The sequence below is a fragment of the Euwallacea similis genome, chromosome 29, assembly GCF_039881205.1.
Source record: "Euwallacea similis isolate ESF13 chromosome 29, ESF131.1, whole genome shotgun sequence".
Classification (NCBI taxonomy): Eukaryota; Metazoa; Arthropoda; class Insecta; order Coleoptera; family Curculionidae; genus Euwallacea; species Euwallacea similis.
In genome coordinates, this window is record NC_089637.1 from 176142 (window position 1) to 195112 (window position 18971).

The following is an 18971-nucleotide window of genomic DNA, read 5'->3' on the forward strand; positions in this document are numbered from 1 at the left end:
ATTAAAATTCCTACCTCAAAAAATGGCGGGACTTACTACGTAATTATTCTTCTCTTTACTTTAGAATTCTAAGCGAGAAAGCTAATTAATCAAATTCAGAATATTTTCAATTAATTATCTAAGTTTATCAACTGTACTCCGTATTACTCGGAAGTTTAGGGATTTCAGACATAATTATCTTCATGATTAGTACGTACTCATTGGGGTGTTGTAGCTAAAATAAAAACTCCTGTGCCTGCTTGGTTTCTGAGAAAAATTTTCTAAAGAACACCGAAAATTAGTAAGTTGGAGATCGATTGAAAACGTTTTTCGCCGAGGTCAAATTTTTGAATAAAGGATTGACAACGACTTAATTTCATGATTTGGGACAAGCCACCAAATTTAATAGATCCAATACACCAACCTTATGAACTCTCAATTCCCCTTTTTTCTAATGTATTCAAAACAGAGTTATTATTATTATTATCATAACAACAATATTATGGTCTTAAAAATCATCTAAACCCAGTTACAACCGAAAAAAGTGGTGAAAATCACATTTAAAAAATATTCTTAGATATTAATGGAGACTGAAATGGAAGGACATGAAACTCCTCAAAATACAGTGTTAAGCAAAATAAAATCCCAATTATTCCGCACAATTAATAGGAACAATATAAGTGCAATGAAAATTTCGATAATTATTGTTAGGAAGTTTGCACGAATGCAAGTTAAATTAAAGAAAACCACGAGTGCATTTTTCAGTTTAAGTTGTAAATTTGTCAAAAATTATGAATTTATTTTCGATGTTCTTTTGAAAATAACATTTAATGAATCACATCCTGGAGTACGGCCGCAAGATTGAAATATTTCATTTTTTGCAGCATTGTTAGGACGACAAGGAAAATAATCGCGATAATTACACTATCGCAAATCTCCTCTGTAATTTGCCAGTGATTGATTCAACGTAATAGCCACCCAGTATTGCACCGAATCGTTATCATTCATAAAGTATCACTCAAACTGCTCAGTGTCATTCAATTTTATCAAGCTTTAAATTCACTTCGTTCAAAACATGCCAACACTGATATTCCATCATTCTATAGTTTAATACATATTACATTTGCACTTCATGTATGTGGGTAACTAGTTCGGACCAACTGGCCAGCATTACCTGAAACCTAAGTATGACCAAATAGAGCAATTATTTATATTGAGATCAAAGTTCATAATATGGAGCAACTGCGAAATCGACATGAATATCTATATCATTTATTTTCAGTATTTTTATCTAATAGTCGATCTATCTGATGATGTCAAAGTTAACGCGGGATTTATCCAGTTCTCGTTATTGCAATTCAAATTCTAGGGTCAGCTATTAATAATATTGCTGCCGGAGATACTGAAAATTACTAATAATCAATTATGATGTGGATGGCTGGATAAAAGTTTTTTGCAATAATAATGATAGTTGGCAATTATTAGAAACTCATATGCATGACGTGTACTTTATTATCTAAGCAAATTGTGGCTGTTGGAGACTATACTGTTACAAATTGACGTCATTGGGTAGTAACGATGACCGTTGGTCAGTTAGAACTCAATGTGCATGGCGTAAATCCATGAAGCGCATCATTGAAACATTAAACAGGCTGAACGTAACAAACCAGGACTGAAGTGTAAATATTTATCCTAATCGATGCTAGTGGTCAATACCCCCAGGAAACACTCCTTAGCTCTAATTCCTCGGGCAATTGGTGAACTTTACTGGGTACCACTTAAAAACTGAACATGTGTATGTACCGAATTCCAAACCGAAATATAACAATTCGAATAATATTCAAACCAAATTCCCGAAACACGACCACATACACACTCGTACCTTACTCGACGATATAGGATAAACAAAAGTTGGCATTCTGGGCTGCATTGTCTGTTGAGATAGTAAATAAATCGTTATTAAGGCTTGACGTGCGAACGTGTGTGTGTTTAGTCAAAACAAATACTTTAGGTATATATTATAACTAGATTAGATACAGTTTCTGAACTGACACAGACAGCTGTGTGACGTCAGTCCTGCGCGATTCTTTTAACACCGCCAGCAGTGATACCGTCAGAACTAGTGATTTTCTGCAGGCAGTACCGAGTACTGACTGATGAAGATCTTGATTGGATCGCAGGCCGGTGTTAAGGTATAGCGTGCAGGAGTGGTGTTTATGGAGCAGTTGGGCAATACAGTGTTGTTATTGACGAGGCATTGTTTTTATATTGGGAGTAATTGTAGATTTAAACCGGTTATCAGATTGGGCAAAGAATATTATCTGACAAACATATGAGCAATTCAATATAAAAGCGATTTGAAATTACCCTTCGTTATCTTTGAATCTATTTGAATATTAAATTGTTTGCCTTTTTAGAAACAAAATGGACAATCTGCCTCACACGTGTAGAATACATTTATTAAATTTCAGGGTGCGGTTTAACAAAAACCATTTTGCGATTTCGCCAACTCCGAAATTTTAGTAGGAGAGGGGTGAATTGATATTTCTTCTCGAAGATCTCATCGATGTTCATAATATCCGTGAATATTTGACTGCAGTAAGTCTTCACGAATAAACACAACATCGCTAGAAAATTCAATCAGAAACGGAAAACGTCGGTGGGAAATATTTATTTAAAAAGGAAGAGAGGTAATACCACCAAAAAAAGTCTTATCCTTTTACGGTTTCTGGTAACCAGAGCGTAATATTGTAGTTTAGGAGATGGTTTTAGAGTTACCGCTTTTGTATTTTGAGTTTAAGAGCACACTCCATAAACCTAATAAATAATAGATAAAAGTAGGTACAGTATATGAAATAACCGTTATATTTATAAACCCATAGATTAAAAATTAAAGGAAAGTCTATTTCGCATGCTCGTATATGCCAACTTTATTATAAATTACGGATGGTAGTTACCATGATACTACATTTAGTCTTTGCATTTCGAAAATAACGACCATCACTATTTTTTCTGCTACAGAAAATTAGGTCAAAAGCAAAGTCACGTCAAGAAAGACGCACCGCGTGACGTTTTAAAATTAATATTCCTTGTAATGTGATTGTAATACCGCTTCAAGAAACCCTATTCGTGTGTGATGCAGTAGTTTCAAAAAAAGGTTAAAGAAAAATGAAAAGTATAGACTATGTTTGTACGCTGAATTCCATCCTCCAGCTAACACAACTAAAATATTTAATGGCACTATCCATGTTGAGGTATATATAGAAACAATGATACACCTGAGTATTGAGGCCTAAAAGGTGAAAAAAGAAAGTGATTCAGCTAAACTTGCCTTATACAAAAATTACTTATTTGCATTCTACAGGGTGTTGAAACATTTGTTTTTATTTTGTGAACGGAGATTAAATATCAGTTTTGACAATCACATCAACATTTTTACGAATTCTGATACTTTAAACTCGTTTACATAAAAAAAGAATTCTGTATAAAAATTCTTTTTCCTAATGGTTTTTTAAATATCTATCTTATTATGTGTATTTTCAACCTTTTGTTAATATTACTTTCATGCTGCGCCCCGCCCGCCAGATAATATTAGGTATATTTAAGCTTTCTTAGGCGAGATACATTTAGTTGAATCACTATGGTCTTTTATCTTTTAGCACGCAATACTTCCTCCTGCCGACGTCTCCATGTTCTTCAGCAACCAGAAAGATTTGCTGAATTTAATGAGATAAAACATTTTCAAAAATGTGAACAGATATGTTTCAACTTCTTAAACATCATCTAAGGCTTATAGACAATAAAATGTCACATACACTAGAGATCTGTGATCTCGTCTCTCGAATCGTAATTCTGCTGCAATCTTTGAAGGCCCTAGTTCATATGCAATATGTCGTACTACAGGGTGTGCCCTATAGTACAACAATATTCAAATCTCATAAATATGTGAATCACTTAAATAAACACGAACCAATGAATTGAAGCCAAAAAGATTGAAAACCGAATTACTTTTGTTACGATGATATGTTGGGTGAACTAAATTTTAAATGTATCACCGCCATTTACAACATTCAGAGTAGAATTCCATTGATATTCCCTACCCTTTATTCTTCCCTTAATCATCTTAAGAAAATGTAAAGCACCACCTCTTTTGTTATGAATATTTCATTTAAACTTTTGAATACAATCTACTCATCACAGAGTCAAGAAGACGTTTGCAATTTTAATTATTATAATAAAACCTCAAGATTCCACAGAAGTATGCAATTAAATCTCGAAAATATAAAGAAAATTAAATATTAAACTATTTCTAGAAAAGGTTTCAACGGTTATTTAAAATTTGTAGCAACTTTTGGAAAAAAACTTTAAATCAAATATATCGATATTTCACTATACACGGTATTTGAGAAACACTAGTACAAATCAGTATAGCGTGGTAACGGATAAAAAAATAGTGATTCAGCTACGTATACCTTATAAAAAAGTTGTTTCTTTTTATTCTAGACGGTCATAAAGCTATTACCCAAAAAACTCGTATCACTTACAGTTTTCGAGATATTTTCATTTAAGTGCATTTTCAATCTTCAGCTAATAGTTCTTTCTTAATGCATTTCGCCTGCCAGGTAAAATGTGAAAACAATAAAACTTTAATTTAATTAAATACAAAATTTAAACTCACTATTACTTGACGCAATCAAGTTCATAACATATTAGTAAACAATCCAGATATCCGCAGTTAACGCGCACTTCATTAACGATATCAATAAAATCTTTAGTTGGACTAAGAGGTTTATCTACATTTTAAAAATAAATAAAATAAATTTTCAAAACACTGACCATCTACACCAATACATTTTGAAAGTCTTAAATTATAAAAAAATACATTTTGCCGCCCCTTATACAGAATTTGATTATGGTTTCTGATTGTATTTTCACCTTCTTGAATATTATCCAATAACGCCTCTCTGTTATTAGGTACTGATTTGTATGTACGTCAATGACTTAAACATTTTCCAAAAAAGAAACCTAATGAGTTTAAGCCCGGACTACGCGATACACCTGTGGGTTCACTACCCCGACGAACCCATGAATGTGGAAAGTTCATATTCAAGAATTCCTTTATAAGTATACATCCTGCATAAGTCAAAAATATTGTCGTAAGGCCAGAGGAACATCCTCCAAAACTGGAGATCACCCATTTTTCAAAAAGCTTTTTACTTGCTTTCTAACAGTTCGCTAAACAGTTTTGCCGGAAGTTCAACTAGTTTCAAAATCATATCTCTTAAAACCTCACATTACACATTAATTGAAGATTCGTGTTGAAAGTGATGCTCTCGCATTAAATGAGGATTTTCTGTGTTATAAGAATGGCATTTTTCACACCCTACTCGCAACACTAATCGAAAATGCAACAACAGGTTCAGTTACCACTACTTCTTGGGTTTTGTAACCTCTTCCCCAGCATATAATGGGGCGGTTATCCACTCCCTTAAAGTAACTTACTTTGTTTCTTAACATTAAACTGTATTGATTAATATGATGTAAAGCAATATTGATTTCTACAATGGTAAAAAATAAATCTTTACTTACATTTCACACATTTAAGTTGTAAATAAGGTAATATTAACGGTCTTCCAGCTAAACTAAAATCAAATCAAATGTTTGAGGTTATGATAGCATGAATGAGAGAGACATCTAGGAGAAAGACCCCAATATTGTCATCCTATCTCTCTCTATAAGTCGTACAACCTGGAAAACCTAGAGAAGGATAGATATATGGTTAAGATTGTTCTCCTCTGACAGTCGGAGTCAAACAACCAATCGTCGGATCGTTGTTATACATATGCCATCCTTGTCTGGCATTCGTCTCAACGTTTTGGTACTCTGTCCTACCTACGGTGGCACATTCACCTACTTTCTTCAGAGCTATCTCGCTATTAAATAGACCATCCCCTTTAATTTCCGCTAAACACTTCGCAGTGGAATGTGTGGAATGTGGATATAACCGGTTCTTAGAATCGTCATCTTTTTTTGCCTTTTAACTGGCAATCTGTATTCACCTTGAACTGACCTTCGCGGCAGAATATGGAAAGAACGCGGGACATTTTAATATTAATGGGGTTTGATTTAAAATGTTTTTAATTTTGTTCGCTTCTTTTTATTGATTTACAACTCGTGTCACATAGATTTAATAAAATTGGAATTTGTTCTTAAAGGATGTAGAGGGTGTTTCTCAAATCAAACACACCTCTCCTTGTAAATTTTGTCTCATCGGTGAACAATATTTTATTAAAGAACAAAGGGTCATGATGTTTCTGGAATACCAAACTGAAGAAATCGATTCTGGATTAAAAATCTCTGGGCAAAAAATTTTGAACAGACGTAAAATAGTATGGAAACTTTCTCTTCTCCTTCCGTAGGAACCATAAATTGCTGATCTCGGCTGCTTTAGAGATACGACTGGTACATGGATCCTTTCATATTCAGACGAAGATTTCCTTTTGATCCACAGTGATAATTGTTGGATTTCCATTATCACGTTTTAAATGAAATTCCAGTCTCACTCAATTTGTCGTAAAGTTGTTTGAAAGTTCGATGATGTGGTTGTTTATTAGTAGAATAAAATTCCAGATAGCTTTCAATAGAATGATCACTTTTAAAATTTGTTTACGTGGAAACACAAACCATATTTTTCGCATTTGTAAAGGTAAAACACAATTTGACCATAAAACATGAAAATATTAACACAAGCTATTCATTAGAATATTTATGACTAATTATTGATATTTCAAACGTTAATAAAACGTTAAGTAAAAGATATCAAAAATGACACCTATGTGATGTTTTGCTGTTTTCATCGCTTATGTTGGAAAGCAAGCAATTAACGAATTGATATTTTAGCTTCATAAAATATTGGCATTACATCGAAAAACTTAATTTTAATTATGTCGAAAACCGTTAGAGGTACGAGTTGTTTTACAAAATTCCTTTTGATATAAAATAATTAAAAGTATCAGAATTTATAAAATTATTGAAGTTATCGGCAAACCAAGTACCTACTTTTCTGAAATTATTAGATACTCGTTACCTTAGGTTGCTAATTAATTTTATTATAGATGGATTCCGTTCCTTCAAATTTTTTAACTAGTTTTATCACACGCTGCTCTTTCATAGTTTTATCAGATAAAATTTTATTAAAAACCTGTGCTACATTACTAGCAAACCTATTTTCAATACCATAAATGAAAATAATCTCAAATCTTCCTCATCAGTTATACATAGTTGACTTTTACTGCCATCAGGGCATTTGACATACCTGAGGAGAAACCTGAAGTCAACGGTGAACCGATGATTAAGACTTCACTCTTAATTTTTCAGTTTTGCTTCTAATTAAAAAATGATTTCCATTTTCTTTACATTATTATTCACACGACGTAACGAAGACTTTACAACATATCCTTTCCAATATCGAGTGCAAAACTTGTACAGAAATAGTTTTAAAAATAGAAAACCTTATTAGATTGACTAGAGCCAGTTGAACAATCGACAATTTACTTTGGTGGCCCCTTTTCATATTTTAAAATATATTACCGTGCAAACCCCGAAAATCACTTTCAAAATTTAAAAGAATTCGAGTGGTTCAAAATTGTTGCAGGTTCTACTTAAAACTCGTTTAGCACAAAAATTCTCGCAAAATTTCTGATCTGGCTTTATTCAAAAATACTGAAAAATATTGTATTGGCAAAATATTCATTTGGAAGGCGTAAAAAACTAAAAATTATACCATATTCAGCCATAGTATTGATGTTTTCTCTAGTTCTCCGAAAAATCCATCATGGCAGTGAGCAAACACGAGTCCTGCCGAGTTAGTATCAGTCTCGTCCAAATGTTTATTTAACATCACTGATTAATTCTAAAATAAACGATAAAGGACGGTAAAAAATTGGAAAAATAAAACATTTGCTTTATCTCACAACCAGTTGAACTGCAAAGGGTAGACAATAGTAATTATATAATAGTAAAATAACTTTCTTTTATTTTTCGCTTATTTTCATGACAAGTCAAGAATATTCCATAAAGTATCGGAGGGAATAAACTGACATTTTATGGCACAGTAGACGCGCGCATGGTACAATATATCTAGGCAAACAGAATTTCCAAAAAATTGCCCTGGGATTCATAGATTATTAAGAAAGATGAAAAAGGTGACATCTACTTGGAGTGCGAGCTTTTCCGTAATGTAGAGAAATCACTCTAGACATAAAAACATAGCCATGAAAGCGAGGACAGCCAAAACTTTCGTCGCATTCACTCTATTCTTTTCTAACAAATTGTTAAGAAACACGTGTTGAACTCCAATATCTGATTTTTCTGAGTAGGCCTCCAACAATTTTCTCCATATTTAGAGAGAAAATCAAACTAAAACTTACTCAAAGGGAACTACTTCACTTCAAACAAACTTTCCGTTCGACTTTGAAAAGTTGTTCTATAATGTTGACCAGTCCAATTTCACCATAAGTAAATAGCGCAACCACCAATCCTAAATTCGGGATCATTTGCTTTTCCATTAAAATAAGTAATTTTTTACGAAAATAGGAGAAACCTAGAAAGGTGAAAATTAGCAAAGTGAAAAAGTTTGCGGACTGTTTGATTGATGATTCCGTGATGTAATTAGAACTGAGTTTTAACAAGTGTAAAGCGGTGAAATTAACTCTCAAAAAGAGAGAAATTTTAGAACAAGATTTCCGATGGCAATAACTTCATAAAAATATGTTTACTTGTCAGAATATTAGCATTTAAATATTAAATTTATCGCATCCGATTACGTCTTGTATTACCAAGTGGATTGCGTTCTTTGGCTGAAGGTGAAATTTACATCTGTTCTGCTTGTAAGATATGTATTCGTGTTAACTGTCATTGAAGTTAATATCAGTTTTCTTTGGTTACTGAAATTATGTCTCGAAATTTTAGTTGAATATATACAGTTAGGACGTAAAAGTTGGTGGCCGGATTTTTTAAACTTTTTCTGATCCAACATCTGATACGAGTTTGCTTGGATATCTGAATGAAGGCTCCACAATTTGTTAAAAGGGGAATTTCATTTTTACTTCTTCTCCATTTATTTTATTGCTTACAAAAACCCTCTGTTGTGCGGTGGACCTCAATAAAGGCAAAATATCTGAGAATCTAGAGCTTAGGATCTGAAAGACAAACGAACTGGGTTTAAAAAAAGATAGCAGAATTCCAGTGATATTGTTGAAATTTAATAAGATTGAAAACTCAGATAACGATCGAACAGTGATGAATCAATAGAACAAAGTTGTGGCTACTAAAAAGAAAAAACAATAATAAAAACATTAGCTCGCTTCAAAGTCCGAATCACATAAAACGTTAAAACCAAACTCAAAGGCAGAATTGAAGTAAAAACCATATTCCTCTTCTTAGCTGGCTTTGAGTGAGACTAATTAATCTAATTAAGTGAAAAAAAAGTCTGAAGCATAATAAAAAAAACGATTTTTTTATTAAAACAAAAAGTTATTTAAACACTAAATAGAGACCATTTAAATTAAATCGTTACAATTTATTGTGAGAACAATTAAAAAAAGTTTAGAAACTTGAATACACACATTTTCTCGGTCTCGTCCAGCGAATGTTCAAACTTTCATTGATGTTGAGTTTTTAGAATCCCAACAGGGTTGGAAAGTTTAAAGCAAATTAAATTTGAAAATTAAATTTTTCCATCCAGCTTAAAATGAATTTGTGTGGATAGATGATCACTCAGTATCAGTTATTTTAATTTTTTAATTAAAAAAAACGAGATGATGTACCTAGAATTTACAAAATATTAAAACACCGCATAATGCACGGTAAGTATATATACAGGGTGATTCACGTAACTGTTTCATTAGAAACTTTTGTACTTGTAACAAATCTAAATTTTTCATATTTGGGGGTTAAACTAATATAGATACCCTCTACGTTTTTAAAATATTTTGAAGGTCATATCACTTCCGGTTATACTGGAAGTTGAGGTCAACTTCCTTATTTCAAATAGAACACCCAGTATATTTTTGCATTTTTGGAATTTAGTGATTAAGCTAATTAAATTCTTATTAGGTACTCCTATACCTAAACCTAACCGTTTTAAAGATATTTTAGTTTAAAAGAAAAATCTTTTCAAAACACCATTTATATAAAATTTTAAATTCTCAGCTATTATTGAAGCTGGCTTTACGAAAATTTGCTGACATGTTAACTAGGTATGGTAGATTAGGCTAATGTGAAAAGTTTTTATAAATATCATACAGGGTATCCAAAAAAACACGTCATATTTAAAGAACTTTGGTGGCAAAAAAGTCGCTTATTTCAAATGGAACACCCCATATATTTTCATATGTCTAGAATCTAAATTTAATTCTGAATCGATTATTATTAAGCATCCCTATAACTAAAATTAACGCTTTTGCTCTAATTTGCGATTTTTTAATATTGTACAATAATAATTCTAAGTATCTTAGTTGGCTTTGAAAAGAACATGGCTGCTTCCTGTAAAATGCGTTAATATAATTATCAATTTAATAAGTTCGCTCAGCAGTTTAACGCATGTTACAGGAAGCAGCCCTGTATGTACAATTAATATTGTACAATTATTATCGTACAATGTTAAAAAATTGCAAATTAGAGCAAAAGCGTTAATTTTAGGTATAGGGATGCTTAATAGTAATCAATTCAGAATTAAATTTAGATTCTAGACATATAAAAATATATGGGGTGTTCCATTTAAAATAAGCGACTTTTTTGCCATCAAAGTTCTTTAAATATGACGTGTTTTTTGGATACCCTGTATGATATTTATAAAAACTTTTCACATTAACCTAATCTACCATATCTAGTTAACATGTCAGCAAATTTTCGTAAAGCCAACTTCAATAATAGCTGAGAATTTGAAATTTTATAGAAATGGTGTTTTAAATAGATTTTTTTTTTAAAACCAAAATATCTTTAAAACGGTTAGGTTTAGGTATAGGAATATCTAATAAGAATTTAATCAGCTTAATCACTAGATTCTAAAAATGCAAAAATATACTGGGTGTTCTATTTGAAATAAGGAAGTTGACCTCAACTTCCGGTATAACCGGAAGTGATATGACCTTCAAAATATTTTTAAAAAGGAGAGTGTATCTATATTAGTTTAACTCCCAAATATGAAAAATTTAGATTTGTTACAAGTACAAAAGTTTCTAATGAAACAGTTACGTGAATCACCCTGTATACATACATATAAGAAAATACAAAATAAGGCCTTTTCTGAGAACTGAAAGAAACCGGAATTAAAACCTAAATACACACTAAAATAAAGGACATTTTTTCATCTTTATGAATATCACTCAAGATTCCTAAAACCAAGTTTGATAAATGGCCTCCCATAAATTTATCCTGTTGGATAAATATCCCAAACTAATTCAAAATTCCACAGGACGGACCTTCAACCTCTAAATCCAGGTGTTCAAGCAAAAGCTCGTTATTAGTCACATTAACGAACAACATTTACGGGCAACAATGGCAGGAATTTATGGTATTAAGTTCACGTAATTTTCCCCCTTTGACCTGGCTGTTTGCGACTTGAGACCTACGTCCGGTGCAAATTTCCTCAATTTAAATGGTATTAATCAGGTCTTTTGTCTAACCAGAATGATCGTGATTGGGATACAAATATGTATTACGTACGATAACATAATATTTCAATTTTATAAGAATAAGAGGAGAGTCAACAACGTTGTTTTTATCCAAAAAATACCATTTTTGTCTTCATTGTAATAAAAATACAATAGAGAATATCTCAGAAGGATAAAAAATGTTTTCCTTCATAAATGTTCTAAGTGGGAGGCTCGGAGTTGTGTCAACACAATTAAATGTGCCTTAGCATGCAAAAGAATCTTTATGGAAATTTTCCGTTTAACAACAATAATAATTACAAAACGTCTCTTGCCTTAATAATCAGTTTAAAATATTAAAAAGCTTTAGACACGAATTTTAATTCATTTTTATGACGTGTAATTTATGGTACGAAGCCCAAAATTTTGACAATTTTTATAAATTAGGTTCATTGGTAACAAAACGTGATTCTTCATGGTTCATTTCATCCTATTTGATTGCAAATTTGTACACAGCCAGGAAATATTTAACTCACAATGAAGGCAACGCTCGGAATTTTTTACCGAAAATTGCCTGTTCTAGTGCACTTTGGATCGCAGGCAATTTCCGTTTAAATTAAAAATCGTTGACGTGTTTGTTTTTAGTAGGTTCAATTCAAAGGGAAAACGGTATAAAACAGCTGAAAAAACTACAGATGTTGAAATTTTATTATAAAATCACAAACTTATTGGTAAGATTTACCTCCTCTGAAGGGGTTGAAGGGCATGCTGAGAAGTTTTCCTCGTTTAGTTCCTGAAACAAATACATCAAGTCATGATAAGAATTTACAAGAAAGTTGCAACGCTGAAAAATTAAATTATAATGGGGTTGATAAATAAAATAATATAAAAAGTTTTCTAAATTTGATACATGTAAGGTGACAATTTGTATTCGATCAAGTAATACTAACATATACATTAAATATGTCCACAAGTTTGTGGAAAGCACGTATTATATTAAATCCAGAGTTGCATTTTCGATTTTATGAGTCTTTGTGGGCTGGTTAATGAAATATGATGATGAATCAAATCTAATTTTCAATATGAAATGTATACCCTGCCTCCATTGTCTGAAAATTGTGTTGAATTAGACTGAAACGCTGCTCTAAAATACCAGTTTAAGTTTCGGATTTTTAGCGTTTTTTTACGGCGCTTACAAAATGTAAATTTGCAAACGAATTTCCTTTACAACTATTTCATCGATTGTATTTGATTATTACAAATAGATAGAAAATAAAAATGTGCATAAATTTACAAAGTACACGATAACAATATAAAAAATTAATTAAGCAAGAAGTGAGATTTGGTTTTCAAATGTAAATCATAGTCAACATATGGAATAAATAGATTTAAAAAAAACTAACCTATTTCTTGATATAGAGACTGTAAATTTTTTTTTGTTGTTGTTTGTAAATCATCACAGACTGTAAGTATTTAAAATTAAAAAAAAAAAACACTATATGGGTGCATATGGCATTTTAATACAAATAGGTTCAAAATAAAATGCAATTTTTCAAAATTTAGAATTATATAGTAGGTAAATAGAAATATTGTAATTGTTGAAATTTGTTAATACACAGGAAGCAATTTTTGTTTTTTTAGCATTCAATTTTTATGTAAATGATCACTGTGCGAGTTAAAGAAGGCATCTTGTCTTATAACTCTATTCTTTCTAACTATATCGGAACCCCTCTAACTGATTTTGGTTAGGTCAATACTGACGTTAGGTGCTGGTATAGGTAAATAAAAAGCCCCAGTTTTCTAACAATGGATAAGTCAGGGATTATGACAGATTAGTTGAGTATTTGAATTAAATGCTCAAACTAATTTTAAGAAAAATAATAAAGAGGAAAAGAATAGAGGCGAAATGAGCTACTGCTCCATCTTCCTATCATGAAGTGTTTTTTAAAGGCAATTTAAATTTGACATCATGCCTCTCAACTTTTTCCCACTCTGCTCCAGGTGAACAAACAATACAAAAAGGCGTTTTCATGGGCAAAGCTAATTAAGTTACAACTCCAAACTTCCTTGTCATTTTTAAAATGTTTTTTTTAATTCGATACACCGGAATGGGGTGTTAGTAAAGTTTGAAAAGTTTTAAAAATCCATATAAAAAGGTGATATGCGGCGAAGGGGCAGAAACGTGTTTTTTTTGAAAGGCTCATATTTCTATACCTCGCTTTTCAATAATAAATGAATTTATGTTCAAATAAAAAAAACGGCTCTTGACAAACGAAAAAAATTCTTGACTTAAAATATCATTTTCTTTGGTTCTCTAAACTTAGTTAAAGACTAATTTTCAATATAATATCAGTTTTAGAGCATCTAGTACCTAAAGAAAATTTTCAAAAAACGTACATATCTGTAAAGTATATTTCATATGCTAAACATGCAAATTGTGTGAAATATAAGAGAAATGTATTATTATCCTAATGTGTGTCATAGTGCTCCACACCTGGCAAAATAATTTGTAACTGCCTTTGCATTCGCACGAGTCAAATCTATGGAAATAAGACAACAAAAATCATCATCTAACAAAACTTGAATGTGTAATTTAATTCTTGGCAAAGTCATCCACTTATCTCGGATCATTTAGTTCAACATACGACTTATTAAACTAATCTGCAGCAAACACTGCACCTACTGCAAATATTTAATTACATAACAGGAACATGAATGGAATTTGCAGTCACCAAAGATTTTAATGCTAACGCTGACATGAAATTTATAACAGAAATTTGCAGAATGTAAGTCATAAATTAGTGCTGATGAAACAGTTAACGAACCTTTATTTAAAATGAATAAATCTCCTAAAAAAACTATTTACCAATAAATTATTAATGAAGGGATTTCACGTGTTCATTTTAGAAGATCCGAAATTCAAAATTGGATTCAAATTTGCTTTCCAATTTCAACATACTCACTGTGCGACATGCAGTGTTCTATTATGCATTTTCCCACTGAAATCCTGTTACTGTAGAACACACCCAAATTCCCCTAAGGACCGTATTTCGAAATAGGCTATATCCAGCCGATTTTCTTGCAAGCACCTGGATTGGAAAATTTAATATCACTTCCACGCACCTCTAAAAACAACGCGGAAGATACGAAATACGCACATTTCCAGGCAATTCCAAAAACAACTCTAAATTTCCGGTTCCTTAACATAACGAAATTTTAAATTCCACTTTGGGCTTTTAACCCTGCACCAAGTCGATATTCGGCTTGGATTATTAAAGCCATCATTCAAAAAAAAGAAGATGGAATTTGGTTTGGTGGGTATCAGCTAAAAGCATCAGAAGATAAATAATACAGAAGTTTCTCTGACGCTTGAAACTTTGCTTTTAAATGTTTTTATATGAGAATTTTGTTGTCGATAGTGTCAAGGGAGAATCTTATTTTCCGGAGATGTGTATAGGCTTCAAAATACTGTTGCGTGGGATGAAATTTTCGTGATTGGCACTATGACACATTCCCCACAGACATGAAAGAGCGCAAATATTTCATACCACCATATATTGCTTAGAAGCCTAATTAATACACGCCCAATTTGAGCGCAAATCCTCTCAACATTTTGCAGCCGAAGCCTAAATAAGCTCGGAGTTGAGTTTTAACGAAGTCAGCAATCGAGTTAGAGGCAAATTAGTTTAACAATAGCTGTAGTTAGTGCCAACAACACAGCGACTTTATGCCACGTTTTCCTCCACAACGCTTTTTCATTTCAATCCTATTCAACACATAAAATTACCCCGTTTTCATGCGCTTCAGTGTCATGGTAATACATATTCATCAGTTGCACTTACAGGTGAAATTTGGAATTCACAAGCAGTAAAAACACCGATATTTTGAAGTCAATTTACAAAATTGTCCGAGCCCAATCGCATTCAAGTTAGACCGAGCATAAAAAACAAAGTTTTTTTTTAATTCAAATATTGAACAAACTATAATAAATAGAGAAATAAAATGCAGCATAAATTATTTTGTTATTATTTGTTAACGCATTAAGGCTAATTTTGAAAAATTATACAATTATTTTGAGATATACAAAATAAAAACATAAAATTTATTCTTATTAGAAACAGCAAAATTGATGTTATTTTGACAGATTTATTAAGCTCATTTGGTCAACTTGACAGCGCTAAAAATTTGTGAACAAACATGAAACTTTGTGAATTTAACCTTTTTTTCCATTACTGATACCTTAATGCAAAACTTGTACATCGATGAACAATTATATAAACAAGGCTTTTGTTGGCAAAAATGGTTCAAATAGCTCATTCAAACTCAGTAGTGTACCTTTATTCATGGCTGTATAAGAATATAGTAATGATACATCTGTTTGTAAACGCAAACATAATAAAGCCATAATATCCACAATGAATTCTATCGAGCGCTCTTGATGAGTTGATGACTTCCATTATTCACGTTCGATGGCATTTGTTTCTTAGAAGATATTCTATTAGTAACGAAATATGCCAAGTTTCCGCAAATAGATCTCCCTCCGGAATAGACCTTATAAAATTCTCATATACATAACGGTCACCGGAGTATTTGGTAAGCAAGCTTCAAGTTTCAAGTGTCAGTAGATCTTAAATATGAAGTTTGCACGTGGCGACAACACAGGCACCAACTGAGTAATATCGAAATATTACATATTTTATTCGTAACTTTTTACCCTTCTATTCTCCGTAAGCGCACTGGCTTAAACGGTGCTTGAAATAACAATTTTCTATATAAAAGTGCCAAATTAAACCACGTTTTGACATAGGCTAGATTTGTGGATATGCGGCGAACACTGGGGTAAGTAACTTATAGCCTAATCCGGTAAAAATAGTACTCAAAATAAATTTTGTGTAAAGCAGTAAAACCCTAGAAGGAAATCAGCAGACTAGAAATTTCTTGAAAGAGCAAGAAAATTAATTTAATTGTACCCTGTTTTTGCATTGCGATTTCGCGCAATAAATAAACATCAATGACTTTTTAAGACGAAATTATTTAAAGGGAATTTTAGTTAATTTGCAGAGAGCGCGAATGTTTAGTCGTGTGCAAAGTATAGTATTATGTTCGCATATAATGATGGAGATTTGCGCCGATTGCTTTGCTCATAATGCAAATTTCTCCATCAGGGATGATAGCCTTCATTATATCCTCATCCAATAATAGGTACATATACTGTTGTGGGGGGTCGATTTTCCAGAATTTGATTCTTGCCAAATTGAGGATTTTGTTCCTATGAGCTGTTAAATTAATACGCTTTATGATTAATCGATATAATTTTATAAATATTCAAATCGGATCGAACAAAAACAGTTACGTAACAATTCCAAATCTAGAACAAACGTATTAAGAAACCTACTGTTTAGAGAAAACTTTATAGAATTTAATACTGTCAAATTGTTTTTATGCATATAAATTTCCATAATTTCATAAATATTCCAATCAGGCGAAAAAGTGACTTAACAATTCTTAATATCAAGGTATGTATAGTATTTAAGAAAATTACTCCTTAAAAACAAGTTTCAAGAATTTAATACCTTTTTGTTCTGTAGAAAAACAAGATTCTAAAGTATCTACTCAATGATATTCAACAAAAGCAAGCTCCTAGACTCATTTGTAATTGAAAAAAAACATACTGATGAAATTAAAACAAGAGGTACTGATCATCTAGGCAATATTGGTGATATATACGGTGTGTTGTGGCAAAAATGTATTCATATTTTTTAATATCTTGATACATTCCTCGATATTCTTTATATTTTCACTTATTTGCTATATTTTCCTGCATATCTAGACATTGTTCACATTTGTATACAGTTTTGAATATTATTTTAATTTTTACATCACATTTCTGTCAGTGGTTTGGGGTTTACTCATCGATTTGTATCTTACCTCTGGCCATGTTGTTAACCTGTACAATAGTGGTGGTGGGCGATGTAGAAGTAGTCACACTGTTGGTCAGCGAAGTCTTCTTGAAATTTGCACATTTCTCAACTTTGTCAAGGCTGGCAGAACTGCCCTTGTGGATCTGCTCCAGCAGAGCGCTGGGGGAGCAGCCCATGCCAGCCCCTTTACACTATTACCCTCACTCTCGCCAGGTTATTGTATACACTGAAAGCAAAAAAAAATTGTTTGGATTTTTTTTAACATAATAACGGTATTTACCATGTTTTGTAAAATCGTTGCATTTACTGCAAAAATAACATTACCAAAGTAAATGCTTACATAATTTTCCAAACTAATTTACTTTTAACAGATACCTAAGTGGATGTAAATTATGTAGTAGATAACAGAGAAATAAAAAATAAATTATTCAGGTATTTAATTTTTACTTTTATTTTATACTAGTTGCAAAAGTTCAAATAAATGGATATACTAGAATTGCCCTTGCAGTGGTGATTTTTGTTCTTTAAATTGGCATATTTTAGGCTGAAAATGACGACTTTAATACAAATTAATATATAAGAAATTTCATAAAAATTAAATTTTAAGTAATGATGCCTAATCTAAACTTGAAACAACTCTTGACAATATGGTGAATGCGTAATTGCTATAATACAGCGAGCCATGACTACGGTTTTATGGTACTTTTTGGTACTAAAATAATGATCATCATATTAGCGAAATAAGAGAAATCAATTTCTGATTCATTTGCTATATTATTAGCCTAAGGACACAGTAACATGAGAAGTTATAATTGCACAGTGATCAAGGTCTGCAGAACCAAAAAAAAGATCTAATAAAAGCAGAAGATGTGCCAATTGTATTCGTCTAAGAACCGAATTTTCAATGTCCATTTAGGGAACGACAGATATCAGTTAACAACTAACTGCTAGATAAAGTGATTTGCAAACTGATGCTAGAGCTTAAGCTTAATAGTTGAAATGAGTGTAACTAACCACTTAAAATACTTCCAAAATAACAGAGATACTTTGACTAATGGTTCTACCCTTGTCTTCACAAGTTACTTCACATGTAGTTTTAACAGACCATTGAAGAATCGGCTCTAAACACATTCAGCGTCTAAAAATCCCAATTGTATGTATGTCAAGAAGTAAATGCGTATAATCCAATGTGCTTTTAGGTGTTGAATAAGTTGGACGAATTTGTTTAAAAATAATTCTTACTATGAATTTAGGTAAACTTTTAAAATTTGTGAATATTTATTTTCCAATATTTTTTTTTCGTAATTTAAGTCATGTTTTATTTTGAATGTGCCATTTGAATTTTTATTGACATCTGGAAAACGAGGAGTTTTAACAAAAGTTTTATAGTAAAAAATGTTTTAAGCTCTTTACAAAG

At 31.7% G+C, this 18971-nt stretch overlaps 1 protein-coding gene across 4 annotated transcripts in view; it reads right to left on the minus strand.

Annotated features, from left to right (window-relative positions):
* Pde8 (phosphodiesterase 8) overlaps positions 1-18971 on the minus strand; it is a 145984-nt gene that overhangs the window by 112576 nt on the left and 14437 nt on the right. For 2 of the 4 annotated variants that reach the window (XM_066403530.1, XM_066403531.1), the window contains exon 1: positions 1696-2131. Coding sequence is in view for 1 of the 4 variants with exons in the window: in XM_066403529.1 (XP_066259626.1) it covers positions 12376-12426; positions 17562-17730 (220 nt within the window). In the remaining 3 variants the exon portion in view is untranslated. Of the gene's footprint in view, positions 1-1695; positions 2132-12375; positions 12427-17561; positions 17781-18971 lie in introns of those variants that run through there. The other 2 variants (XM_066403529.1, XM_066403533.1) reach the window with 2 other exon arrangements.